This window comes from Phyllobates terribilis, unplaced genomic scaffold, assembly GCF_046119375.1.
Source record: "Phyllobates terribilis strain yellow unplaced genomic scaffold, ASM4611937v1 Scaffold_3__8_contigs__length_932513732, whole genome shotgun sequence".
NCBI lineage: Eukaryota > Metazoa > Chordata > Amphibia > Anura > Dendrobatidae > Phyllobates > Phyllobates terribilis.
In genome coordinates, this window is record NW_027362763.1 from 363,820,670 (window position 1) to 363,846,985 (window position 26,316).

At 45.0% G+C, this 26,316-nt stretch overlaps 2 protein-coding genes across 6 annotated transcripts in view; one reads left to right on the forward strand and one right to left on the reverse strand.

The window, feature by feature from the left end:
- DLGAP2 (DLG associated protein 2) overlaps positions 1–26,316 on the forward strand; it is a 1,383,198-nt gene that overhangs the window by 305,763 nt on the left and 1,051,119 nt on the right. The gene's annotated exons all lie outside the window — the stretch shown is intronic.
- The window catches only part of LOC141258130 (E3 ubiquitin-protein ligase TRIM32-like), a 31,335-nt gene continuing 24,938 nt past the window's right edge, over positions 19,920–26,316 (reverse strand). Inside the window, exon 2 of the mRNA XM_073673136.1 lies at positions 19,920–20,636. Coding sequence (XP_073529237.1) covers positions 20,213–20,636 — 424 coding nt within the window. The 3' untranslated portion in view covers positions 19,920–20,212. The remainder of the gene's footprint in view (positions 20,637–26,316) is intronic.

A 26,316-nucleotide genomic window follows, 5' to 3' on the forward strand; every position in this document is an offset into this window, starting at 1 on the left:
GGGCGTCGCCCTATGCAGCCAAAACAGACAAACAGACAGCAAGGAGGGAAGCCAGAGAGACATTCTGGACTGGAGATCAAGTGCGCGCTCTTGCACAGTGGGAGATGGACCACCATGCAAGGACGCTGCCAGGTATGTTACAGTACCCCCCCCCCTTACGCCCCCTCTTCTTCAGGCCTGCCAGAATCTTCCGCAGGGAATTCGAGGACCAGTCGTTCACTTCAAGGAGATCACTTCCACTGTCCACAGGAAAAATTGATCTCATCTGGTTAGCTAGGATGCTACCTCCTATCCAGCCATCCTTATCAACAGACGAAACGGGTGGAGTACCAGGAACAGCACACAAGGAAGTCTCTCTCCACATATTTTCAGGTGGCACCCCAGAGGGTACAGGAGACAACTGGAAGTCCTTCACCGGGTTGGAGGGGGACAGAGACTTGGGGGTAATCTCTGCTTCGAGGTACATCTTGTCAAGCTCACAGGAAGAAATAGACGGGTTATCAGGTACATAATGAGGAAAAGTCACTGTCTCTTTGTTATCTGGTGGTACCCCGGAGAATTCAGGAAACAACTGGAGGTTCTCCGCCGGGTCAGAAGAGTGCAGAGGCTCAGAGAAAACATCTGCTTCAGAGTACACTAGGTCGGACTCACTGGAGGAAGCAGGCGAGGTATCGGGTACCGAGTATAGGAAAGTCTCTGTCCATTCACCACCAGGTGGCACCCCGAAGGGTTCTGGAGACAACTGGAGGTCCTCCGCCTGGTCAGAGGGGTGTAGAGACTCAAGGGTAACCTCTGCTTCAGAGTACACAAGGTCGGACTCACTGGACGAAGCAAGCGAGGTATCAGATCCAGGATATAGGAAAGTCTCTGTCCATTCACCACCAGGTGGCACCCCGAAGGGTTCTGGAGACAACTGGAGGTCCTCCGCCTGGTCGGAGGGGTGTAGAGACTCGGGAGTAACCTCTGCTTCGGAGTACACTAGGTTGGACTCACTGGACGAAGCGAGCGAGGTATCAGGTACAGAGTATAGGAGAGTCTCTGTCCTTTCGCTACCAGGTAGCACCCCGTAGGGTTCTGGAGACAACTGGAGGTCCTCCGCCTGGTCGGAGGGGTGTAGAGACTCGGGAGTAACCTCTGCTTCGGAGTACACTAGGTTGGACTCACTGGACGAAGCGAGCGAGGTATCAGGTACAGAGTATAGGAGAGTCTCTGTCCTTTCGCTACCAGGTAGCACCCCGAAGGGTTCTGGAGACAACTGGAGATCCTCCGCCTGGTCTGAGGGGTGTAGAGACTCGGGGGTAACTACCACTTTGGGGTACCCATTGTCAGGCTCACAGGACGAAGCGGACAAAGTATCGAGTACCGAGTGTAGAGAAGTCTCTCTCCATTTGTCATCGAGTGGTATCCCGGAGGATTCAGGAGGCAACAGGGGGTCCTCCGCCGGGTAGTAGAGGTGCACAGACTCAGAGGTAACCACAGCTTTGGAGCATCCTTGGACATGCACACCGGTTAAAGTGGGTGAAGCATCTGATGCTGGGTGCAGGAAGTTCTCCTGTGTGGAGTCTGGATGGGCAGAAGTCTCTTCGGGCAGGAGAACCGGAGCACTACCCACGCACATTACCCGTTGGGGCTTCTCCGGGATACAGGGAGATGAAGCTTCAGTAGGGACTTCAAGGTTGGGGTCAGGAGGTCTCAGGGAGGACAGACCCTGCCGTGACGGTTTGCCTCTACGTCTAGCACGTCTGGACTGCCTCTTGAGGTTGGGAGAAGTATTCCGGAAAGCGTAGTCACCCTGTGAGGATTCTGGGTGGGCAGTAGTCTCATTGGGCTGGAGGACTATTGCGCTACCCACACACATTACCCATCGGGGCTGCTCCGGGATATTGGGAGGTGAAGCTTCAGCAGGAGCCTCCGGGTTAGGATCATCGAAGACCATTAGAAAGGCCACCAGGAAGGCCATTAGGTCCAGGAGGATCGGATCCTGTGTTTCATATAGGGGGTTGATCCATTCCAAGGCATCACCCGCCAGGTAAGACATAATGAATGCCACCTTAACCCGATCGGTGGGAAAACATAGAGGGTAGAACTTGAAGTGTAGCATGCATTGCTCCACAAATGCACGACTTTGTCTTGGATCCCCATAGTAACGTGGCGGATCCGCAGGAACGAGAGCAGATAGATCCATCTTGACGGGTGCGTAATTCGCCTGGAACTCAGCTGAGAAAAAAAAAAATTATTTATTTATTTTTAATGCATGTATTCGCTGGAAAACTTCTCAGAGAGCGAAGGCCGTGGGGCTCAACGGGAACCATGGCCTGAGCATGCTGTAATGCACACGCCCGGACTGACTGGCGTGTGCGGGAGAAGTGGTTCCACTGGACCATGAACCGGAGAGTGCCTGGAGGGGCGTGACTAAGTATCTGGCCGATCCGACCAAGATGGCACGACGGCATACGACGCCAGTGCACCAGGGAGAAACCGGGCAGAGGGACCAGGTGCTACTCCAGGTCAAACTCCGGACACGGGGGTTGACCCACACAGGGATTACTGGAACAAGCAGGTTAGGCTGGCACAGACTGGTGGATATAAGCGAACACGGCAGGTATGCAGACGGGGGAAACAGGCGAATATGCAGGCAGGGAGGTACTGGCCGAAAGGACGGGCTGGAGCACAGAGAGGACAAGACCCAGTACAGACTGGGTCACAGAAACAGAACCGCAGATGCGGTAGCCAAACACAGCAGAGAGGGAACGCCCGAAGCGGTGGGCAAGAGCAGAGCAGGACGGGACTGCCGGAGCAGCGTGCAGATGCAGAGCAGGACGGGGTTGCCGGAGCAGCGAGCAGAAGCAAAGCAGGACAGGACTGCCGGAGCAGCGAGCAGATGCAGAGCAGAAACCGCAGGAGCGGCAAGCAAGGCAAGAGCAGAGTGGAAACCGCAAGAGCGGTAAACAAGGCAGGAGCAGAGCGGAAACTGCAGAGCGGCTAAGAAGGCCGCAGCAGAGCGGAAACCGCAGAGCGGCAAACAAGGCAGGAGCAGAGCGGAAACCGCAGAGCGGTAAACAAGGCAGGAGCAGAGCGGAAACCGCAGAGCGGCTAAGAAGGCCGCAGCAGAGCGGAAACCGCAGAGCGGCAAGCAAGGCAGGAGCAGAGCGGAAACCGCAGAGCGGTAAACAAGGCAGGAGCAGAGCGGAAACCGCAGAGCGGTAAACAAGGCAGGAGCAGAGCGGAAACCGCAGAGCGGTAAACAAGGCAGGAGCAGAGCGGAAACCGCAGGAGCGGCAAGCAAGGCAAGAGCAGAGCAGAAACCGCAAGAGCGGCAAGCTAAGCAGGAGCAGAGCGGAAACCGCAGAGCGGCTAAGAAGGCAGGAGCAGAGCGGAAACCGCAGAGCGGCAAACAAGGCAGGAGCAGAGCGGAAACCGCAGAGCGGCAAACAAGGCAGGAGCAGAGCGGAAACCGCAGAGCAGCAGACAAGGCAGGAGCAGAGCGGAAACCGCAGAGCGGCAGACAAGGCAGGGGGATAGGACTCTGTTCACAAAGAACAGACGGAGAAGGAAAGGCAGAACCAGAAGCACACACAGTACTTACAAAGAAGTAGCGAGCGTACACTAAATTCACAACAGAGGTACAGAGACGACGAGAAGGAATTTAGGAGCAAGTTCAGACTCTGCAGAAAGACGCAGAAAACAGACAAAGAGGGAAAAGGGAGAAAAGGCAAAAGTAGAAACGAGGCACAGACAACTAGGAACCGAGGAACGGGAACAAATACAGCAAGGCTGGGACACAAACAGGACTCTGTTCAGACGGGAACAGATACCGCAAGGCACAGACAACTGGAAACAGAGAAACAGGAACAAATACAGCAAGGCTGGGACACAAACAGGACTCTGTTCAGACGGGAACAGATACCGCAAGGCACAGACAGGCAGATCTAGGAATACAGCCCCTAGAAGGCGAAAGAACAGGCTAGAAGCGTGTTCACAAGAACAGACCACAGTTCAGACACAGAACTGGAGAACAGGCAGGAAAACAGGATAGGACCTGGCACGTCAGAGACAAAAAGCCGACTGACAGGACACAATGCTCAGGCGCCATCTTGAGGAAGAAGGTGGTATAAATACCCAAAGATGGACAGCAATAGGCTGAAGGTGCAACAGGGGCGTGTCCGCAGCAGGTACAAGAAACAGGAAGTTCAGCGGGCGTCGCCCTATGCAGCCAAAACAGACAAACAGACAGCAAGGAGGGAAGCCAGAGAGACATTCTGGACTGGAGATCAAGTGCGCGCTCTTGCACAGTGGGAGATGGACCACCATGCAAGGACGCCGCCAGGTATGTTACACTCACCACCAGATAGTTCCACCTGTTGCCGCTTCATCAGTGCCCGGATCTCTTTTTGGAGCACACGCTGCTGGCTGGAACTGGCGTTCTTGGCAACCTGTTGCAAAATAAGAATCACCTCTGCAAGACAATTTTCAATCACATTAGTTCCCAAGGTTATTCTAGGGTGACTCTCATGACGGTCTATGTCCACTATAATCAGTCCTTCTGCCGCCAGTTCGACTTTACCAATCTTAATGGTCACCTCTTTGAATCCCACCTGCGGCACGGGCTGACCATTGCTGGCGATGATACTCAGGTCGTCATCTGGGTAGCGGGTTATGTCCGAGTCATTCCAGTACTGTTTAAAGAGCACGTACGGGATGGTGGTCACCTGTGACCCATTGTCTAGTAGGGCACTCATAGGAATGCCATCCAGTACCACAGGCAAGATTGGACGTCCCCCTACGTATTTATCACGCCAGTTTGATGGGCCTGATGGTCTTATGCCTGGGGGTTGGCCCTCTACCCCAGGTTTTGCCCGTTTAAATGACAGTACCTTGCCACATGTCCGGGTCGATTGCAGCGGCGGCAGATGGGTCGTCCGTCCTCGTTGTATCTGTCACTGGGTCTTCCTCTGGCCGGTGGGGTCCTCCTCAGTCGGTGCCACGGGACGTCCTCCGGTCCGGATGCCAGCTGGATCTTTCCTGGAGAAGAGACCTGTAAAGACTGCACAGTTCTGGTTAGCGCGGCAATGCTCTTAGTCAGCTCTTAGCCGGGTCACTGTTTAAAGCCTGCGCATCAGCTCCGACAGGCCCTGCAGACAAGGGCGCCGTCTCCTGGTGGTAAGTGATAGCAGGGCGCCTGTGGGTCACAGCGCCACCTGGTGCCAGTTCTCGGAGCACCCGGATGGCTCTGTCCTTGAACTGTGCAAAGTCCAGGTCAGGGTCCTGTAAGGCCATTGCCCGCAACTGGGTTCGGTGGGCATTGCACAGTAGACCCTCAATAAATTGTTCAGTCAACAGCTTATCTTCACTTCCCACGCTGTCAGGGTCTGCCTGCTTAATGGCTCTCAGGGCCTCTTGTAGGTTTAGAGCATAGTCTCTTATACTCTCATGTGCCCGCTGTTTACACCCGTAAAATCTGAGCTTTATTTCGGCTGAGGTGCGGGTATCAAATGTGTCTTTCAGCCGGGCTAGTATTTCTCTGACAGTCCTTTTCCTCCCAGGTGGCCAGGACTTTACCTCCCTTTGGGCTGCCCCGATTAATTGGGCCACCAGGATGCTCACTTTTTGCTCTTCTGTGAGGGGGTACACCTGGAAGAAGCTATCCAGTCTTTCTCTAAAGTCATTTAGAGTATGTGACTCCCCTGAGTACTGTGGTAGCCAGGTTGCCCCCGGGATATAGGGCATGGTGAATGGCATGACTGCTGCAGCGGTTGCGCTGGCGGTGGCTGTGGCAGTGGAGCTCCCCTCGGTGTCCGGCATCCTCCTCTCCCCTAGTGGACCGTGGCCTACCTTGCGATGCCCTTCTTCCGTAGGCCGCGGCTCCGCAGTCGATCGTCGGGGTTGAGGACCTGGCGTCGCGCTCCGATGACGTCAGCGTCGCTCTTCCTCCCTTCCAGGACCTTGCGCAGCGTCAGAGCGTGGGGCGGAGCGTGGGGCGGAGCTTCGGATCTCACGCGCTTTCGGCATCCACGCCCCTCTTCTTCCCGTGCGGCGTCCCGAAGATGGCGTCCGAAGGCGGGAAGTAGCTGCGGATGGCGGGAAGAAGGCAGAAGACGGCGGGAAACGGTCCAAGATGGCGTCTGATGGCGGGAATCGGCTCCGGATGGCGGGAAACGACTCCGGACGGCGGGAAACTTCACCACAGGTAAGTATAAAAGTCTCTTTTTCAGGCACGCAGTACCCGGCGGTTGCGGGCACGAAATCCTGCCGACTACGCCAAAGTTGACGCGCCCCCTGGGCCTGTGTTGTGCAGGGGAACCCGGAACCGGGCCTGTTGTAGAATGCTGGGGGTTGTAGTCTCTGTGTGGCGGTGACCCGGTCCGTGCCCAGGGTGGTCAAACCAGTGGCAGTCTTAATGTATAGCAAATGTCCGACTATGCCACCCGTGGATTGCGGTCAGTGGGGACCGCCGCTGCGCTGCCGACCGCTGAGGCTGATGTTGTTTGCGCAGCCGAGTGTGGGATAACTCCCCACGGGAGAAGTATTGCCTCAGGGCAGCTAATGTGAGAGATGATGGGAGTGATGGTGTGAGGGTCCCAGTGCTAATGGTGCTGGTGCGGCAAGGAATCACAGAGACGTGAGGTGCAGTTCAGGGTCTTTACTGATGGTACAAGGCAGACCCTCCCGGGAGTACTGGCTAGTATAAGGGGCCTGGTTAGTCTGCGAGCAAGCAGGAGTTCCCCTGGCCAGGTGGAGTTGTAGGCCTCCCTGTTTATCTGCACTCTTCCTGGCTACCTTGCTGTCAGCGGTTACAAGTAGCCCACGTCCCTGAGTATACCGTGTGGTGCTCACCCGTATGGCTGGTGACTTGGGGCCTTCTGTTAGCCTCCGCTCCTGGATGGCGGCGCTGGTCCCTTCTTTGTGACTGAGCCTCCAGGCTTCTATAGCCAGAGGACCTGGAATCCCCTGCCGGCTGGTTTCTGCTGCTGGGTATATATCAGTCCCCACAGCCTCGGACTCCTGTGTCCGGTTTTAGTAACTTCAGCCAGGGCGAGCTATATCTCTGCTCACAGCCCCTGGCCTTCAGCTGCTGCTCCTACAGAGCTCCTGTTCTCACTTTCCCTCTCCAGGCTCTGACTGCTCTGCTTGTTCTGCAGGCTCTGTCTCCAGCTTCACTCACTAATCCCGCCCCAGACCCAGTTTATAAGGGCAGATTCCTCCCCTCCCAGGTCTGGGTGGGCCGTGTTGCATGTTTAGGGCTCCTGACCAGAGAAACCTCCCACTTGCTCTCAGACATAATATCTCTATTACTGTGGCAACCAGACCCCTGGGGTGTCACAATAACACCAGAACTGACTCCCTAGGACCGTCCAATAAGGACGTATAGCCCATTTTAGTTTTTGGAGTTTGTAGATGAGAGAGACCAGGGGTGGAGATTTAAGTCCAACCAGGGGGCAGTAAGGGGAGTGACCCAGAGAAGCTAAGAGCCCCAGCAGCCCTGGCTCTATTGTCTTTTTCCTTGGGAGGACATGACGTCACGTCATGTGGGAAAAGTCCTGCAACAAAAAGAGAGAGCCCCCATGTGGTAGCCCTTCCCCCAAAAGCCAGGTCGTCCATCTGACTGGTAACTGACTCTTAATAACTGCTTTATATCTTTTGTACCCCTACTATTGTTTTTGCAACTCTGACCATTGTGTATATATAACCTTTATGTATATAGTGTATTGTCTAGTGTGCCCCTAAGGCAATTAAATATATATAATTTAACCTTGGGCTGCTCTTTTATCTCAATCCACAAACTCACGGTCCAAAGAACACGCTACCAGGCTGGTTTCTAGCCTGATATAATTACATTATATCTAATAGAAACTGGTGGCAGCACTCCCAGGCTGACCAGGCACTGCTTCACTGGAGGAAGTAAAGGAGCCTCTCAGCCTGTCAGGGGTGTGAGCGAGTGTGGTGCCATGTCAGTGACTGAGTGGGCCACCTCTTCTCACTCCCTGGTGCCTTTTTGTACCCATGTGGACAGGGGGTGTCTGTGTAGAACTGTACCAATTTGACCTTACGCATCCTCGAGGGGGTGCGGAACGTCATGTTGGTGCAAAGAGCAGATCCGTATCACGGGATCTGTCTGACGTAATAGTGATGTCAGGCGGGTGGCGGGGTGTGGATCCATCACAAGTGGTGGCAGTGATGGTATTCTGCGGGGTCTCTCTGCTGCCATTGCTTCACATTGGTGGCAGCGGTGGGATTCTGCGGGGTCTCTCTGCTACCATTTCTTCACATATATATAGTTTTCTTGATAAACACATGGTCCATCACCCCCAAAATGCATTTTAAATAGGCTATACAGTGTTGTAGGGGACTTAGCTTTATAACAACCATACTAGCTTAGCTGTTACTGGCAGGGCTGTGGAGTTTGTAAGCCAAACCTCCGACTCCTCAGCACTGCCTCCCTACTGAGCATGTACATAAAGTGTAGCACAGATTCATCTCCACTAAAAGCTGAGATCCTGAGATCAGGAACAGAACAGACATTTATAGGACATTTTATAACTTTCCCAAAATTTTTTACAGCATACCCTGCATTGGACTACTGTACCCAATTATTATATATTTTAGGAGTCGGAGTCGGTCCATTTTATACCTACTCAGACTCCACCAAAATATACACTGGCTCCGACTCCACAGTCCTGGTTACTGGTATAGTGACAGAGAAAATAACTTTTAATTCATATTTAAAAGAGGCTTCGGTGCACCCTTGGCGTGACCAATCACAAGCAGATGCACATATATATTACATTTTTAATTTCTACAGCTTTCCACTTCCATTGAAAATGGAAGAATGGAAAAGGGAGAAAGTGCTATATGTGGAAGCAGCCATTAAGCAATGTACAATGTTGCTGTGTTTCGCTTTGTGTTTCACTTTTATTCAACCACCTCTATTAATGTAGATTTGAACTGTACACTGGGGGTGCTGGCTGACAGATCCCCAGCAATCTCAAGACAACCTCTAACATTCCAGCAAGTGGTTATGTTTGCATGCTAATGTAATAGTGAAGAAGGGTGTAACCTTCCTTTGGTACTAAAGTAGTAGAATAACATGTTCCCATAGTTAGGTCCCTCTGAACTGCTGTTAGGTCAAGTTAAGGGGTTAGCTTCAGTGGTACAGTCAGTAGAGTAGAGGGGGGAACGCAGTGTCTCGGTCAGGCGTGGAGTATATCTGGGGTTTAGTTTGACATATTTCCTTGTGGAGCTGTAGTACTTTTAATCGGCCACAAAATGCCACTGTTGGGTGCAGCTGTTAGTGAAAGCCTGCTACCAGAATGACAGTGAGTAATTAACTGCCGCAGGGGGCGGGGCATCCTAGGTAACGTCTGGAGAATTTTCCAGAAAGTGTCGGTTGGAGTCCTATCAGAGTTGCGACTGGAAGCCTTACGGGCGGACATCCAGAGAAATTGTCTGCTAGGGTAGACGGGGGCTCTCTACCCTCAGACAGTGGATAAGCAGTGTAAATATATCCTCACGCAGGAGTCCCATTAGCTGGCCAGAGAAACTCAACAGAGGTATTGAGGACCCCGGGGCACTTCTAGTCTGCAGGTAGCAGAGGAAGATAGGACTCCAGGCTAAGCCATGTGGGAGATATAGGATCCGGATACACTGTTGCTGGTGAGGAAACTTCTCTTCAGCTAGAGAATAGAGTTAGAGAGATGCTTCACCTAAAGAGGGCACCAGGGCTGAAGATGTTTCTAGCACCTGTATGGGAGATGAAAACCTGTTGGGCCTTATAAAATGTACCTGACTGTAAATACTGTATATACTCCTCTCCCCCAAGTAAAATACCAGTTATGGTTAAGACCTTCGTGTCCTCTGAATTTATTGCTGCCATGTTCCCAGAAGAGAAATGCCTGGAGACAGCCACGATCGGATGGTCTGAAGTAAGTGAAGAATTTCACATACCCAGCCACACATTAGAGGGAGGACACAAATTGTCTGTAGGGTGTCAAAGCGACTACCTCGCTGGGGCACTTTCCACTATTTAAGCTTATAACTAGAGATGAATTAGCCAGACACTGAGTGTTTGGTGCAAATCTCCGAACACGGACTTCTCCTGGAAGTCCATTTTAATGTTTGGAGTTCCAGGTGAAGTCTGAGAGAGAGGGAGAGAGAAATTTCCAGTCCAAAGTTCGGGTCCCAATTGTTTTCAATAGGTTTCAGGTTCTGGTTCAAATTTGGGTACAGTTCTCATATTCGAACCGAACTTTGGACTGGGTCCACTCATCCCTACTTTTAAACCCTTCATGACTTTTGACATACATTTATTTTGATGCAGGTTCACATCACTCAGCAGATGGTGGTTGTGTGCTGCAGCCAACACCTGCCTCTAACTGTGGGTGGTACCAAGAGATTGTTAACCTGTTAAATGCTGCTCTCAAGGGGGCATCAGCAAGGGGGCGTGTCATTCCATGCTCCCATCAGTGCGCCCGTGAAGTGATGCAGGGCGCCTATGGGATGTCATGACCACCGGGGGGGGCTGCTGATGACCTCTGTGCCTGTCATTCTGAACCTCCTGTGAAAGTCTGCCTGTAGCTGGTATTCATAAAAGATCATGATTTTAGCGCTACAAAAATATAAAAAAAAATTTGTTAAATAATTTTCACATAAAAACCTGGTTTGAACAATAGGTCATTTTCTGATGACACATTCGCTTTAAAAACTAGATTAGGCATTAGTAGCCTAGGTGAAAAATGATCATTACAGCTTGTAACCTTAGAGGAGTTACAGAAGGTGATTCATAACAATGTCATTAGTACTGCTGAAAAAAATGCAAGCACAAATAGCCTAGATCTGCCTAAAATAATTTGTTAAAATGCATCAGAATATACGTGGTAAGCAGAGCATTTTCGCTGAACACAATCTAATCTATTTTTATTATTTCAATAATTCATTGGTTAAAAAAGAGCGGAATATGTTAAGAATGAAACACTGAGAAAGGCCTGCACAAGTAGAAGTGTTCGATATATCTATGTTCTGTCAGCAGCAGCTATGCGTTCAGTGTCTATGGTTTTTGAATTAACTTTTATGAATCAGTGGAACTGTAATATCATGTGACTGACCATACAGGAACTCCTAAATTATACATTCTGCACTGTACCAGGGGGAAAGTTTGCAGTACAGTATCTCATTCCAACACATATTTGCAACTCAAAGAAAGCAATAAGATAGATGGGTTATATAATCTGACATCAGCTGGCGCATCACTAGAATCCTAAATAGGGCATGCAATAAAAATGGGCCCGTACTGAATTAAAGCGGATCCCTCAGTTCTCCCGACATGTCTTTTTCAGTAAATACTTTGCACTCTTCTGTTCCATTATAAATCCTCCTTTATGAATAAATTGACAACTAGGTCCAATAAGTGCTGTCGCAGACTGGTATCCTACGGCCGGACAACCCCTTTAATTTAACTTTGCTTTAAGATTCTGAGATGATAATCTGTATTTTATTTAATTGTAAACTTAGTAGGGTTCTTGGTAATAATTATCATGCATTGTTAGGTTGGATACATTTATATTATATATATTTATATTATTTATATAGGTTTGGAAAATATTTTGGAAGGAAACTGAAATTATTAATAGCAATGCAATAGTAATGTACCATGGGAGCTATCATACTTACTAAAAATGTCTTTAAAGTAACACATTTAAAATTATATCTGTAATGAGATCATCTGCTCAACTCTGAGTTTCGCCTTTTGGCTTTGTCCTGGGGAAAAAAACAATGTGTGAACACAAATGATTTTTTTTTTCGTTTTTTTTTCTAGTATAGAATATAACCACTTCCAATTTTGACTCCCCCAAATTCTTAGACTGCATCCATAATTGGAAGTTTTTAGCGGCAATTTTCCAAAAGCATGGAAAAAGTAAAGCGATTTCATTGTGTTTTCAGGGACATACGAGTACAAACAATGCAGTCTTACTACATTTTCAAACATGATGGCAATTTCTATATATTTTTGCCATGTCTTAGGAAAATCACAGTGGAAATATGCACCATGAGCCGTCTTCAAAACACTATGAACGTTCCAGTATATTCATAAAATTCTAAATTATTTTATTTAATTTCTTCATTGTATTCAGTTTATCAGTAAAATAACAGCATTAGTGATGGCAGTGTATTTTTCTTGCTTTACTTAGTACAATTAGCAGAGTGGTGAATTGGGAAAGTCAGAGAACGTATAATGTAAGTGTAAGACTGTTAAGATTTAAGTCATATTCATTATATGTTGGACTGATTCCAGCTGCTTGTAAATGTGCATTTGCGTAACACAAAGGAAATTGGAAGCCTTGAAAATTACACTGATGAAATAAATTATAAAAAGCAGGTATGGAAAGGAACACCAGCAGAAGTCTCTGTTCTTTAATTTCCATTTCATTAATGAAATAAATGGTTTGGAGTGGTCTTGAATAGATTTTCCATCAGTTTTGTTTAGTACCTTTGGCACATTGTGATGAATCCTGGGCTGCTTAGTGTTTCCTTAATTCTCAACACTGGTGTGAAACATATAGTCTGACAAAATGTATTCAGTTTATAAAGTGCTAATTGTGCTAATTTGGAAAGATTATATTGTTATACTGTGTATTAGGTTGTACACTATACATACAAGTAGTGCTCTATGCTTAAGGTGGCAGGACTCAAACCTGCAGACTTTGAGAACGCATTCATTTATTTTTCATTTATTATGAACACATTCCAGACATTTAATATTGCTCCAATACATTTAAAGGGACTGACACCTGATCTGTGCTGCCAAAACCTCCGACAGCATTAATCAGAATTTAGCTTCCAAATTGCAGCCAGGAATATTTTTCTCTGGCATTTCAGTGAAAATATACTTTAAAGGGGTTTTCCTGGACTTTAACATTGATGGCCTATCCTTAGTATAGGTCATCAGTGTCTGATCTATGGTGGTGCAACATCCGGTACCCCTGCCAATCACCTATTCCCAGTGTCGACGGCCGCCGGAAGTGCTCAGTTACAGAGCTGCACAGCTCCGTTGACTGTATAGTGGCCACAGTCGGGTACTCCACATTTGCCAACTATTCAGATCATTACAGAATGCTACTCAATTATCCAGAATCAGTGCAAAAAATGTTTCATGTAACCCTCAAATTTTGGTGTCCTAGCACAAATATTTATTGTGTAGTAGAAACCCTAGCAACTAAATTACTGGGATTTCCATTTCAGCTTTGTAGTTGGAGTACCTTTCAAAACAGCACTGCCAGACTAGAGTTACATTTTAAAAGTGTATTTAGTGTTTTAGTAAATATTTGTATTCACCATGAAATAATTATGGAGCAGCTTTGTTTAGAACTTTGCATTGTTCTGTATGTTATACTACTTTTAAAGTAGAATAACATACAGAACACTGTGACTTTTGAAGTCACGTGAAATGTTGCAATTCCTCTTGTTTATAGGGTACATTCCTGCACATTCTGTCACATAAGAATTGATAGTATGTTGTAGTATGTAGGTACACACTCCACTGACACAGTGTACAGTGGTGCTCACCATTATTGGCACTTCTTCATTTTTTTCATAGACTGTACAATATCTTCAGAAATGGAAATGTATGAAAGTTATATCCTCGGGATTTTTTAATTAGTGGTCTAAAGTAAAAAAATAATAAAACATTGTTTTTCAGCTTCCATGTTGCAATTTCAAAGAAGAAACAGAATAAACAGCATGTGCAGCAATAAAGGCACCCCTAATTAATACTTGGTTGCACACCCTTTGGCATTGCTGACAGCCTCCAAACGTTTCTTGTAGCCATCTATAAGCTTCTTGCACTTCTCAGCTCGAATTTCCTCCCACTCTTCCTTTGCAGTTTGTTCAAGCTCTTGAATGTTTTCCCAATGGCAGGGTTCTTTTTCCCAATGGCGGGTTTCAGCTCACCCCAAAGATTATTAATGGAATTGAGGTCAAGACTCATTGCTGGCCATTTTAAAACAGTCCATTTTTTATTTTTCAACCATTCCTCTGTATTTTTGGATGTGTGCTTTGGGTTATTGTCTTGCTGGAGGACCCATGATCTTTGACTCAAACCAAGTTTTCTTACACTGGGTAGGACATTTCACTCTAAAATCTCTTGATAATGCTCTGATTTGATGATTCCTGTGATACGGTCAAGGCCTCCAGTACCAGACACAGCAAAGCAACTCCACAGAATTATGGATCTTCTACCATGCTTAATTGTTGGTAAGGTGTTCTTTTCCTTATAAGCTTCATTGCACCATCTGTAAACAAACTGTTGCTTTGCATTGTCAAAAAGCTTTATTTTTGTTTCATCTGTCCATAGAACATTTTTCCCAGAAGGATTGTGGTTTATCAAGGTACTCTTTGGCAAAGATCAGTCATTCCTTTTTATGTCTTTGTTCAGCAATGGTTTCTTCCTTGGCCTTCGCCCATAAAGCTCTGCTTGGTTTAGTGTGCGGCGTATGGTACTTGTTGAAACCATGATCCCAGACTGTTCCAGCTTGGCCTTCAGGTCTTTGAATGTTTGACGTGGTGTTTTTTCCATCATTTGCACCAACCAAGACATCTCTTGTCAATTTTCCTCTTTCCCCCACGTCCAGGGAGGTTCTTGACGGTTCCATGCTTGGCAAACTTCTTAATAACATTTCACACTGTTGAAACTACCATGTGGCTTTTTAATCAGTGAAATCATCATTCATTGGCTAATTCATGTCACATGGGCACTGACGATTAATCACAAGTGAATCTCTTTTGTGATTTAGCACAGGTGAGTCAAAATGTGTTTCCATACTAAATTAATGTAAAGGGTGCCAATACCAGTGACACAACAAACTTTGGGTTTTTCTATTTTTCCCTCCCATTGTTTTTTTGTTTTAAATTATTGTTTATCATTTGCTCTTTTGTATTTAACACGAGTGCTCTATACAAAAAAACTGTTTCACTTCATTCATTTTTTTCAGGAGATATTATGTACTTTAACTTCATGGGTGCCAATAGCAATGAGCAGAACTGTATTTGATCAAACATTTTGAGGTTTAATTCTGAAGAAATGTTTAAGATGCTTCAGAATTGTTATTTCGCAGGGAATACAAGCATTTACTAAATCAGTCATGGCAAAAGTGCTGACATTTCTGAGACTGTCCTATTAATCTCAGTGGGCTGTGCAGAAATCAATATACATGCTTCAGAAACAACCCATTTACAGATGAAGCCCTTCTTAAATTAAAAAGATATCACCATGCAGAAAGATGTAAGTCAACAGCCAACTACTCAAATTCATCTTACTTTTGTTGCGTTAAAGGTTTATTCTCAAGTTGTCTCTTAATCATCACACAGCTTTTCAGTGTGTTTCACGTGCTGGTTTCTGGCAGTGCAGTCACTCCTCCATGAGGGACAGTTCTGGTGAGTAGCAGAGCTGTAGTATTAGTAGAACTATAAAGTTCAGTATAAGTTCTGCTGTAACATATTCAGCTATCGGTGGTTTGTTTTGGAGTGTAGAATGCTATCACTATATTAACATATAGCGATAACAGTACATATGAACAAGCACACAGCTTCAGACAGTGAGAGCCATTATTAGATGAACTGCACTAAAGGCAGCAGAGCTGGTAGTTTTGCAAGATTTATAACAGCAACTTGTCAGGAGCTAAGAGGGAACCAGGTGAACAGCTAACAGCTGTACAGAAATCAAAATGGTGGAGAGAGGTGGCAGGAATGTACCTACTGAGCACACTTGGCCAGGGTCTGGGCAGACACAAGTGCCAAACTCCATGGAAACCAGCTATACACTATGGAAGATAAAAACTGTCCTTGCAGGGGAATAATGATAAAGAAAGGAAATCAGTTGCAAACTTGCTTATGTTCATGTTGTCTAATTAAAAAAAAAATAATAACTTGAGAATACCCCTTTAAGTGTTAAGTTATCTTTCTGGATTGTAATATCTTTGTTCTGTATTAGTTTAAAGGTAATCTATAGCTAGATTTTTGTGACCCCATCTGAGACGAACATGGTGTAGGGGCAGGGACCCTGATTCCAGTGATGTCTCACTTTTCTGCTTGCTGCAATTCTATTAAAATCACTGTTATCTGCTGCAGATCTATAAGTTCTCTGAAAGCTGAACTTTATATGACCCTACCCCCACCACTGATAGACAGCTTTTAGTTTATACTGTGCATAGGCAGAAAGCAGCCAATCTGTCATGGGGCAGGGCTTTTTAGAACTCATGAATATGGAGGACTACATGGCAGCAAGTTTACTAGTCCACTTGTGATAATAATCTCCCACTGATAAAACAGTGATTATATCAAAACACCAGTTGCAGCTCAGTAAGAGAAAATCACTGGAATTAGGCACTCTGTCACTACATTATGCTCTTCTCAGTGGAGCTCACTGAGTGACAGGACACTGCCCCTGAGCTCAATGCAGCTCCGGGGCCCACTCATTCTCCCCGGCTCCTCGGCATCAGCAGTCAGGTGATTACAGCGGGCGACATCTCCAGACAGGTAAGTATAAGGATTTTCTTATTTTATTCTTAAGTTTACACATGGAAACTGCGGAAGCAGACTACTACTCCCAACATTGTCCCTTGCTCATGCTGATCACAACGCGAGCAAGGGACAATGATGAGGGCAGCATTTAGCACCAGGTGCTTGGGAACAGCGCTAACTGTACACTGATTCCTAGGCGCCGGTACATGTCACACTGATGACACACGGATGTCATCCATGTGTGTTCAGCGTGGGACATTTTGCGGACCCTGCACTGTGTAAAAAAACGGACATGTCAGCTTGTGGAGCACATGGACAAATGGTCCATGGAAACACACTGACATGTGCGCAGACCCATAGATTTGAATGGGTCTGCGTGTGTCAGTGTTTCCAGTATGCGTGGAAAAGGACACCACACATACCGGACACATTGACATGTGAAATAGCCCTAATGACATTGGTACTATTTTTTTCTGGTACCGGTTTTATACAAATGTGTGAAGAGAGTCTAAGAAAGACTACATTGTAGGTGTATGGAACTGATTTTGATTGAAATATTTCTGTAGCAAATACACCACGTTTCAGTATCCCCTAAAGGACATTGGTAATTTCACAAAATTGTGATTTGTATTTCATAGAAACTAAATTACACATTTTTCATAACAATCTATTACTTCTAGATTTCAGTAAACTTAAAATTGGTAAGTTTTTCTGTGTAATATCTCCTCATTCAAAGTGATATGAAGCCGCATTTCATTTCTAAAACTAGATTAACGATCAGTGACTGGGCTCAGTCTTTAATGAAGCAATACTGATAACAAGCAAGAAATTAGTTTAAAAATTTGGCAAGATCATTTTCATCACTTTATTGGATTGTGCATGTGTAATGTTGTAACAGTCTGTATCTGTAATTACAAGGAATCTTGTGTTTCTCCCTCAGGGGCTTTTAGTGCAATGCATCTAGAGTCATTAACTGTGTTCTTGGAATGGTCTTGTCACTTACATAAGTGGACACTAAAACCTGATCTGCTAAACGCCAAGTCTTTTTCTGTCTTTGTGTTCAGTAAAACAGGCACATGCTTAATGCACTGGGTTGACTTACTTTGGTGAGAAAATATGAAGTATATCTCCATACTATACTTCTACCAAGAAGAACAATTTTGGTAAAATCCTGTGGCTGCTCTTGGCACTTATTGGCACCTGTACTCTTGAAATGCAAAGAGCAGAGTTTATCTTTCAGTAATACGACTTTCTCTACTGTCTCACATTAAAGAGAACCTGTCATCATGATTTAACCTGTTAAAGTAAATGTATGGCCATAATGGCCCTGTTATACTGATTTAATGGATACCTGTAGTGAAAAAATTCATAGCCTGATTCTTGTTTAATTCACCTTAGAAATGTTGGTGGCCTCTTCGCGCATTGGGGTGGGACTGTGGGTAGGGTCTTCGGCTCTGGCATGGCCCCTCCGCATTTGTATAAGCCTCCTTTTTTAAATTTCGCACTGGCGCCATCCTTGCTGCGGGCGGCGCTTGTGCACATTCATATCCATATTCGTCAGTAAAATTACACCTTAGACAGCGCTTATTGATGCTCATGTAATTTGTTTACGAATTATCAAAGATAAAACCCAGTAAAGGGCATAGTAGACAGTGAATAGTGAACCGCTGTATATGAAAATACTTGATTTATGCATTGATCTGAAAAACGGCAATTGTGTACATTCGCAATAAATCAACAATATTTAACCATTTTTTGGCCAAGGGCGATGTTATATAAAAGGGCAATGAAAATGTTGTTCACCTCTTTCTTAAAATCACCTTTTTAGGGAGCCTTATTAACATGCTCATGTCTATTTCGTAACTGAAAAAAATACATTTTTGGAGCCTAGTGATAGTATAGTTTTTATATCCATTTTGGGCCATCCACTTTTACCATACATGTATCATCTATCTTCCTGTCTTGTACAGAAAAAAAAAATTTGAATGGAGGTTTACTACAGCTACATGAAAAAAAGTGAAAGAACATGGGCAATTATTATTTTTTTTATATCGGTCTGCCCTATAATATAATTGTCCGGGTACATTTTTAGTGAAAATACTGACAACACACAGATGAAAAACACTGATGTTTTAGTAAGCCCTTAAAGGGAATCTGACACCAGTTTTTTTGCTATGTAATATGAGAGGTGCAGAATGTAGGGCGGAGACCCTGATTCCAGTGATGTATCACTTACTGGGCTCATTGCTGCAGTTTTGATAAAATCCCTCTTTTTCTCTGCTGTAGATCTAGCAGTTCTCTGAATGCTGAGCTCTGTATAGCCTCGCCCACACCACAGATTGGCAACTGTTGGTGTACACTGTGTGTAGGCAGAAAGCTGCTAATCATTGGTGTAAGCGGGGTTACACAGAGCTGGAAAACTACATGGCATGAGACAAATAGTCCTTTAGTAATAATCTCCTGCAGATAAAACACTGATTTTATTTAAACAACAATACACAGTCTAGTAAGTGACACATCACTGGAATCAGGCTCTCTGCACCTACAGCATGCTGTTCTCAGATTACATAGCAAAACCTGCTGATTGATTCCCTTTATAGTAAGATTATGCAGTGTTTTACCTTCAGAGATGTTAGAAATTGATTGTGCTGGGAAGTGCTCTTATTCTTTGTCATGTATACAATGTGTAACTGTAATCTTATCAATAGTCTCCGGCTGCATTTTTTGTTGAAAACTACTAAAATAATTGCCTAAACTGACTAACATGAACTAACATGGCTGCACACATGTATGGTATATTATTTTGCCGCATTTTCCATTGTTTCTTTAGCAGGTTCTTTTTTTCTTTTTGGTTTAAAAATGCCTTATGAAAAGTCTACATACATCTAGTTTTTGCTTGAGGCATGCCAATTGCTGGAGCTAGTTAGCAGACCAGTTGCAGGTTGGGTTTGGCAACCAATGAAGGGACATAGCGTCCCATTTGTGTGTCTCCAGTTATTAGACTGACATACTCTGCTTCCGATGCACTTTCTATTGAACTGAATATTCTGTTTTCTGACCTGGCTCTTGAACCGATTACTTTGCTGCGTTGGATACCTACTTTACGTCAGGTCTTTGTTTAGCCCCTGGACTTGCCTCTAGCTCTTACCTGACCACGACTCAGGCCTGATCCCTATATAGGAGTCAAAGGGTGAATATCACAGCATTTCCTAAGACCTTTAACAAACCGTGACGGCGACTGGTACAGGAGAGGAGAGGAACCTGCCCGCGAGGGCTCACAATCTACAAGGGATGGGTGAGGATACAGTAGGTGGGGGTAGAGCTAGCCATTTTAAACAGAAATGGCCAAAAATTTAATCTAAAAACCAGAATGTTTTAGTGGTTTATTTGCAAAGATACAATCTGGGTCAATCAAAATCAAATAACAGCAATGTTAATACAGTAATGATAATATAGTCATAAATGGAAAGCGCTAAATGCCATTGCTTAGGATGCACCAACACATCCCGCAGCGCTTATCAGTATGTCTTTGGAGTGTGGGAGGAAACCCACACAAACACGGGGAGAACATACAAACTGCTGGCCGATGTTGTCCTTGGTGGGATTTGACCCCAGCGCTACAATGCTAACCACTGAGCCACTGTGCTGCCCAAACATTATAATGATGTCCTTATCCTATCGACCTTCATGATACTATATTGACTTATCGATTTGAGTAAACAAATGAAGATACTTCTGTAGAATTTGGGCTACACCAATATCCTGGGGGACTAAGTAAGGTTTGCCTGTCTCTACAACTTCTGTGTCCTGTTGAAACTTCCTGCTTAACTGCTTGAGATAAGCTTGCAATCATCTTCTGCCCGTCTTTTAATATCTGCTCCTGAAATAGCATTTCAAAGTCATTGGTAGCTATAGCTATATTTTCTAAGGACCTGGACAAGCTTTCAAGTTTGAGTTTCTCCACTTCTGCCTCTTGTATTATCTCAAGTAGGCGATTTTGCTTTTTCTTGCAGTCATTTATCGCCAAATGAATTTGCTGTCTGTACTTCAGAGCTGCTGACTCCGCGCTTTCTGTCTTATGGCGCGTCTGAGCTGCGTGCTGGAGTGCACAGCTAGGGCACAATAACCTTGTGAGGAGAGAAAATGTGAAAAATGTTATCATGTTTAAATGTTCTCTGATGTTACTCTAGAATTAACAGAATATTTGTACACTGAGTAATCCTGGAGGAAATATGTATGTAATCTTTACTGCGAAATGCTTTGCTGAACGAGACATTTTCTGGAACCGTCAAGAGTCATTTACAAAACGTGGTGCAGTTGATGTACACAACAATCAGATCACTCCTTACATTTTTTTTTTACTTGCTCTGCAAATTTTTGCCTGCATAGAACGGTAACAGACAATGGTAAATGTAATGCACACGCCCGGACTGACTGGCGTGTGCGTGTTTAGTGGTTCCACTGTGCCATGAACCGGAGAGTGCCTGGAGGGACGTAACTAAATATCTGCTCGATCCGACCAAGGTCGCACGACGGCATACAACGCCAGTGCACCAGGGAGGAACCGAGCAGAGGGACCAGGGTCTACTCCAGGTCAGACTCCGGACACGGCTGTTGACCCACACCGGGGAATACAGGAACAGGCAGGCTAGAGCGCAGGCTGGGTAAGGTCCAGTACAGACTGGGAGACGAGTTCAGAGCCGCAGATGCGGTAATCAAACAGAGCAGAGCGAAACCGCAGACCCGGTAGACAGGGCTGAGCAGAGCGAAACTGCAGACGCGGTAGACAGGGCTGAGCAGAGCGAAACCGCAGACGCGGTAGACAAGGCTGAGCAAAGCGAAACCGCAGACGCGGTAGACAAGGCTGAGCAGAGCGAAACCGCAGACGCGGTAGACAAGGCTGAGCAGAGCGAAACCGCAGACGCGGTAGACAAGGCTGAGCAGAGCGAAACCGCAGACTCGGTGGACAAGGCTGAGCAGAGCGAAACCGCAGACGCAGTGGACAAGGCTGAGCAGAGCGAAACCGCAGACGCGGTGGACAAGGCTGAGCAGAGCGAAACCGCAGACGCGGTGGACAAGGCTGAGCAGAGCGAAACCGCAGACGCGGTGGACAGGGCTGAGCAGAGCGAAACCGCAGACGCGGTGGACAGGGCTGAGCAGAGCGAAACCGCAGACGCGGTGGACAAGGCTGGGCAGAGAGAAACCGCAGACGCGGTGGACAGGGCTGAGATAAATCGCCAAAGAGGTAAACAAAGACAAAGCAAAGGGGACAGAGCTCTGTTCACACGGAACAGACTGGAAAAGAAAGGCAGAACCAGATACACACAAGGTACTTGCAAAGAAGTAGCAAAAGGACTCCAACTCACAAACGGAAGTACAATGACAATGAGTAGAAGTTAGGTGCAGGTTCAGACTCTACAGAAAAAGGGAGCAAACGGACATAAAGACAAAACAGGTAAGAAGCTAGGAGACAGTTCAGACAAGAACAGTTACTGCAACAAAATGCAGGAACGAGCCTAGGTAAAGCCAAGTGCTGGTTCAGACACTGCAGAAAAAGGGAACAAAAGGACATAAAGACAAAACAGGTAGGAAGCTAGGAGACAGTTCAGACAGGAACTGTACTGCAACAAATACAGGAGCGAGTCTGGGTATGCGGCCCCCAGAGGGCGAGACGAACAGGCTAGGAGCCTGTTCAGACAGGCCTGGAAATACAGCCTCCAGGAAGGCAGACAGACAGCTGGCTAGAGTACACAGACAGGACACAGTTCAGACACGGGAACTGATACCGCAAGGCAGGAAACATAGACAGGACCTGGCACATCAGTGACAAGAAGCCAACTGACAGAACAAGATGCTCAGGCAAGGATTCCAAGGAGGAGCTGGGTTAAATACCAGGTGACAGACAGCAATAGGCTGAGGACGCATCAGGGGAGTGTCAGCAGCAGCTACAAGAAACAGGAAGTTCAGCGGGCGTCGCCCTAAACAGCAAGAGCAAAGCAAAGCAGACAACATGGAAAGAAGCCAGAGTGGCAGTCTGGACTGGAGATCAAGTGCACGCTCTTGCACAGTGGGAGATGGACCACTATGTAAGGACGCCGCCAGGTATGTTACAGTGAAGTAAAAATTTTTGCAGATGAACATTCTTTACTGAATCATAGCTGGGATAACTCACAAAGATCTCTGACCAATCTAATAGATGATGAAGGTGCAGGGATTTGGTCCTTTGCATCCACATTTTGTTATGATAGAACCAGTTCTCATATTCTGCAACTATAATAATCGTCCTAAAATAAATCCTTTCTACGCCTTAGAATGAAGTTGTCTTTCAGACATCTTTCACATACCTGTTTACAAATTGCACCTATTGTGTTCAACATATTAACATTTTTTAGACTATGTTCTTTTTGAGGTATTTTAGAGTGTATCTGCTAAAAAAAATCCACCTTAAAAACTGCTTGGAAAAGTTTTCCTATTTATTTCTACAGGAAAACAACTTTATTTTTCCTACAAGGAGTTTTTTTTGCATTTTTTTCCAAAGTTCTGCTGGAAACTAAGAGTACATGTCACTTCTTTGAAGCAGATCCTAATGGGCACCAGGGGAATAACTACAATAGGTGCAGGGGTTGCAATCTCACCCAGGCCCTGGAGCTTAAGGGGCCCAAAAAGCACCTTTGGCTTATATATAAAAAATCAATACTATAATGAAGACTTGCAATAATAGGGGGCCCCTTTGGATATTTTGCATTGGGGCTCACGAGCTTCAATTTATGCCACTGGTGTGCACTGTCAAATCAAAAGGCTGCAAAAAAGCGCTGAGGAAAATTCCCTTCCAAAATTCTTCTAAACTTCTTCAAAACCACTTCAGGAAATGCTTTAGGGAAAGAAAAATTCCCCCCAAAAATATCTAAAAAAAAAAAGTAGAATTTCCTGTTGCAGTTTTAGGTGATATCATGTATGTTAGCTATTAATATCTTCACAGATTTTCAATGCTGAAAATGCGGAAAAATAAACTTGAAATGAATCCTGTTTAATGTGCAATGGGCAATATATATTGATTAATAAAGGAGCTGCTGGCACAAGATGCTAAAGATCTTGATTATATCAGTTGTTGAGTTACCACTATTAAATTATATTGCATCATTACAAGTTTGGCACATAGCATTCTACCGCATGTAGTTCATACACACAGTACTGTGCAAAAGTTCTAGGTAGGTGTGGAACAAATGCTGCAAAGTAAGAATGCTTTCAAAAATGGAACTGCTAATAGTTTAATTTTTATCAATTTTACTAAAATGGTAAGTGAATTAATAAAAGAGAAATCTAAATTAAATGAATCGTTGGTGAGACTATACTTTACCTTCAAAACAGCATCAATTCTTCTAGGTACACTTTCATAAATTTAGGGATTTTGTAGGATTATAGTCAGGTGTATGATTAACCAGGTATGCCAAAGAGGTGATAATGATCATCATTCTCATATGTAGGTTGAACATAGTCATTAACTGAAATAGAAGCCGGTGTGTAAAAGGCTTAAAACTGAGTGAGGAACAGTCCAACTCTGCTACAAAGGTGAGATTGTGGAAGACCATTTTATCCACATGTCATAAACCATGGCAAAACTGAGCACAGCAAAGCACACACTGTAGTTATACTGCATCAGTAAGGTAAGTCCAGGCAAATACTTCAAAGCAGACTGAGGTTTCAAGATTTGCAGTTGAAGCTCTTTTGAAGAAGTACCAAAAAATAGACAATTTTGAGAAATGTAGACGCAGTGGTTGGCCAAGGAAACTTACAGTGGCATGTGAAAGTTTGGGTACCCGTGGTCAAAATTACTGTTATTGAGAACAATTAAGCAAGTTGAAGATGAAATGATCTCTAAAAGGCCTAAAGTTAAAGATGACACATTTCCTTTGTACTTAGGCAAAAGAAAATATATAGTCATATTTTATATTTTAAAAATGACAAAAAGGAAAATGGGCCGATGCAAAAGTTTGGGCACCCTGCATGGTTAGTACCTAGTGGCTCCCCCTTTTAATAGCCAGCCAAGAGTCTTTCAATTCTTGTTTGAGGGATTTTAATTCATTCTTCCTTGGAGGTCTATTGTGGATTTTGACGTGTGTTTAGGATCATTATCCATGTGTAAAAGCCATTCTCTTTTCAACTTCATCTTTTTTACAGATGGTGTTATGTTTGCATCAAGAATTTGTTGAAATTTTATTGAATCCTTTTTTCCCCCTCTACCCGTGAAATATTCCCCATGCCATTGGCTGCAACACAACCCTAAACCATGATTGATCCACCCCCCTGCTTAATGGTTGGTGAGATGTTCTTTTCCTGAAATTCTGTTCCTTTTTTTCTCCACATATGCTATTGATCATTGTGGCCAAAGAGTTCTATTTTAACCTCATTGGTCCACAAAACTTGTTTCCAAAATGCATCAGACTTGTTTAGATGTTCTTTTGCATACTTCTGACTCTGAATTTTATAGTGAGAATGTAAGAGAGGTTTTCTTCTGATGACTTTTACATGAAGGCCATATATGTGCAGGTGTCTCTGAACAGTAGAATAATGTACCACAACTCCAGAGTCTGCAGAATCTTTCTGAAGGTCTTTTGCAGTCAAGCGGGGGTTCTGGTTTGCCTCTCTAGCAATCTCACGAACAGCTCTCACTGAAATTTTGCTTGGTCTTCAACACCTTGTCTTGACCTCCACTGCTCCTGTTAACTGCCATTTCTTAATTACATTTGGAACTGAGGAAAGGGCAACTTGAAAACGCTTTGCTATCTTCTTACAGCCTTCTCCCGCTTTATGGGTCTCCACCATTTTCATTTTCAGAGTCATAGGCAACTGCTTAGAAGAACCCATGGCTGCTGTTTTTTGACGCAAGGTTAGTTGAGGCTTGGTTTTTATAAAGCAGGTAAATTGGCATCACCTGGCCTTTCCTAACGATGATAGTGAACAAGCCATAACCCGACCAGGCTAAGTAAGGTCTGAAACCTTAGTCAAAGTTATCTGAGAACACAAATCTCCAAGGGCACCCAAACTTTTTCATTGACCCATTTTTGTAATTTTTAAAATATAAAAAATTACTATATAGTTTAGGAAAAGGAAATGTGTCATCTTTAACTTTAGGCCTTTTAGAGATCATTTCATCTTCAACTTGCTTAACTGTTCACAATAACAGTAATTGTGACCAGATGTGCCCAAACTTTTACATGCCACTGTAGTGCAGCAGATGACAGATATATCATGTCTACTTCCCTTTGAAATCGCAAGATGTCCAGCAGTGCCTTCAGCTCAATTTTTATTTTATTTGTGGTTGTCCTGAGGAAGGAGTCAGATGGACAATAAACCACTTTTTCCTGAGATCTCTTGGATAAATCAGCAGCGCATATAAAAAATCCACTACCCTGTTATCTCTCTGAAAACACTTGTGGATATTGCAGTAGCTGACATTTTCGCCTTATCAGTGGTTGTGTTGTACACATCCTTTCCATGTGAGCTTAAAAGCTTAAACCCCTTTGTTTCCCTCACTAAATGGCTTGGATAAGACTTTATTGTGCTTTGCATTTTTTATCTAGTATCAGCTCAAAATTTGAAATACTTGGCTATAACCTTAGGCAGTATGTTTGCCGAAGGGCTGAAGAAGGGTACAATAATGAGGGTCTGCAGGCAACATGGAAGCATGGGGAGGTTCTTTGCAAGTTTGTGGCTGCATTTCAGCAAATGGAATTGTGGATTGTGTTAGGATCAATTGTGTCCTCAATGCTGAGAGATATAAGCATATACTTATCCATCATGTGACAC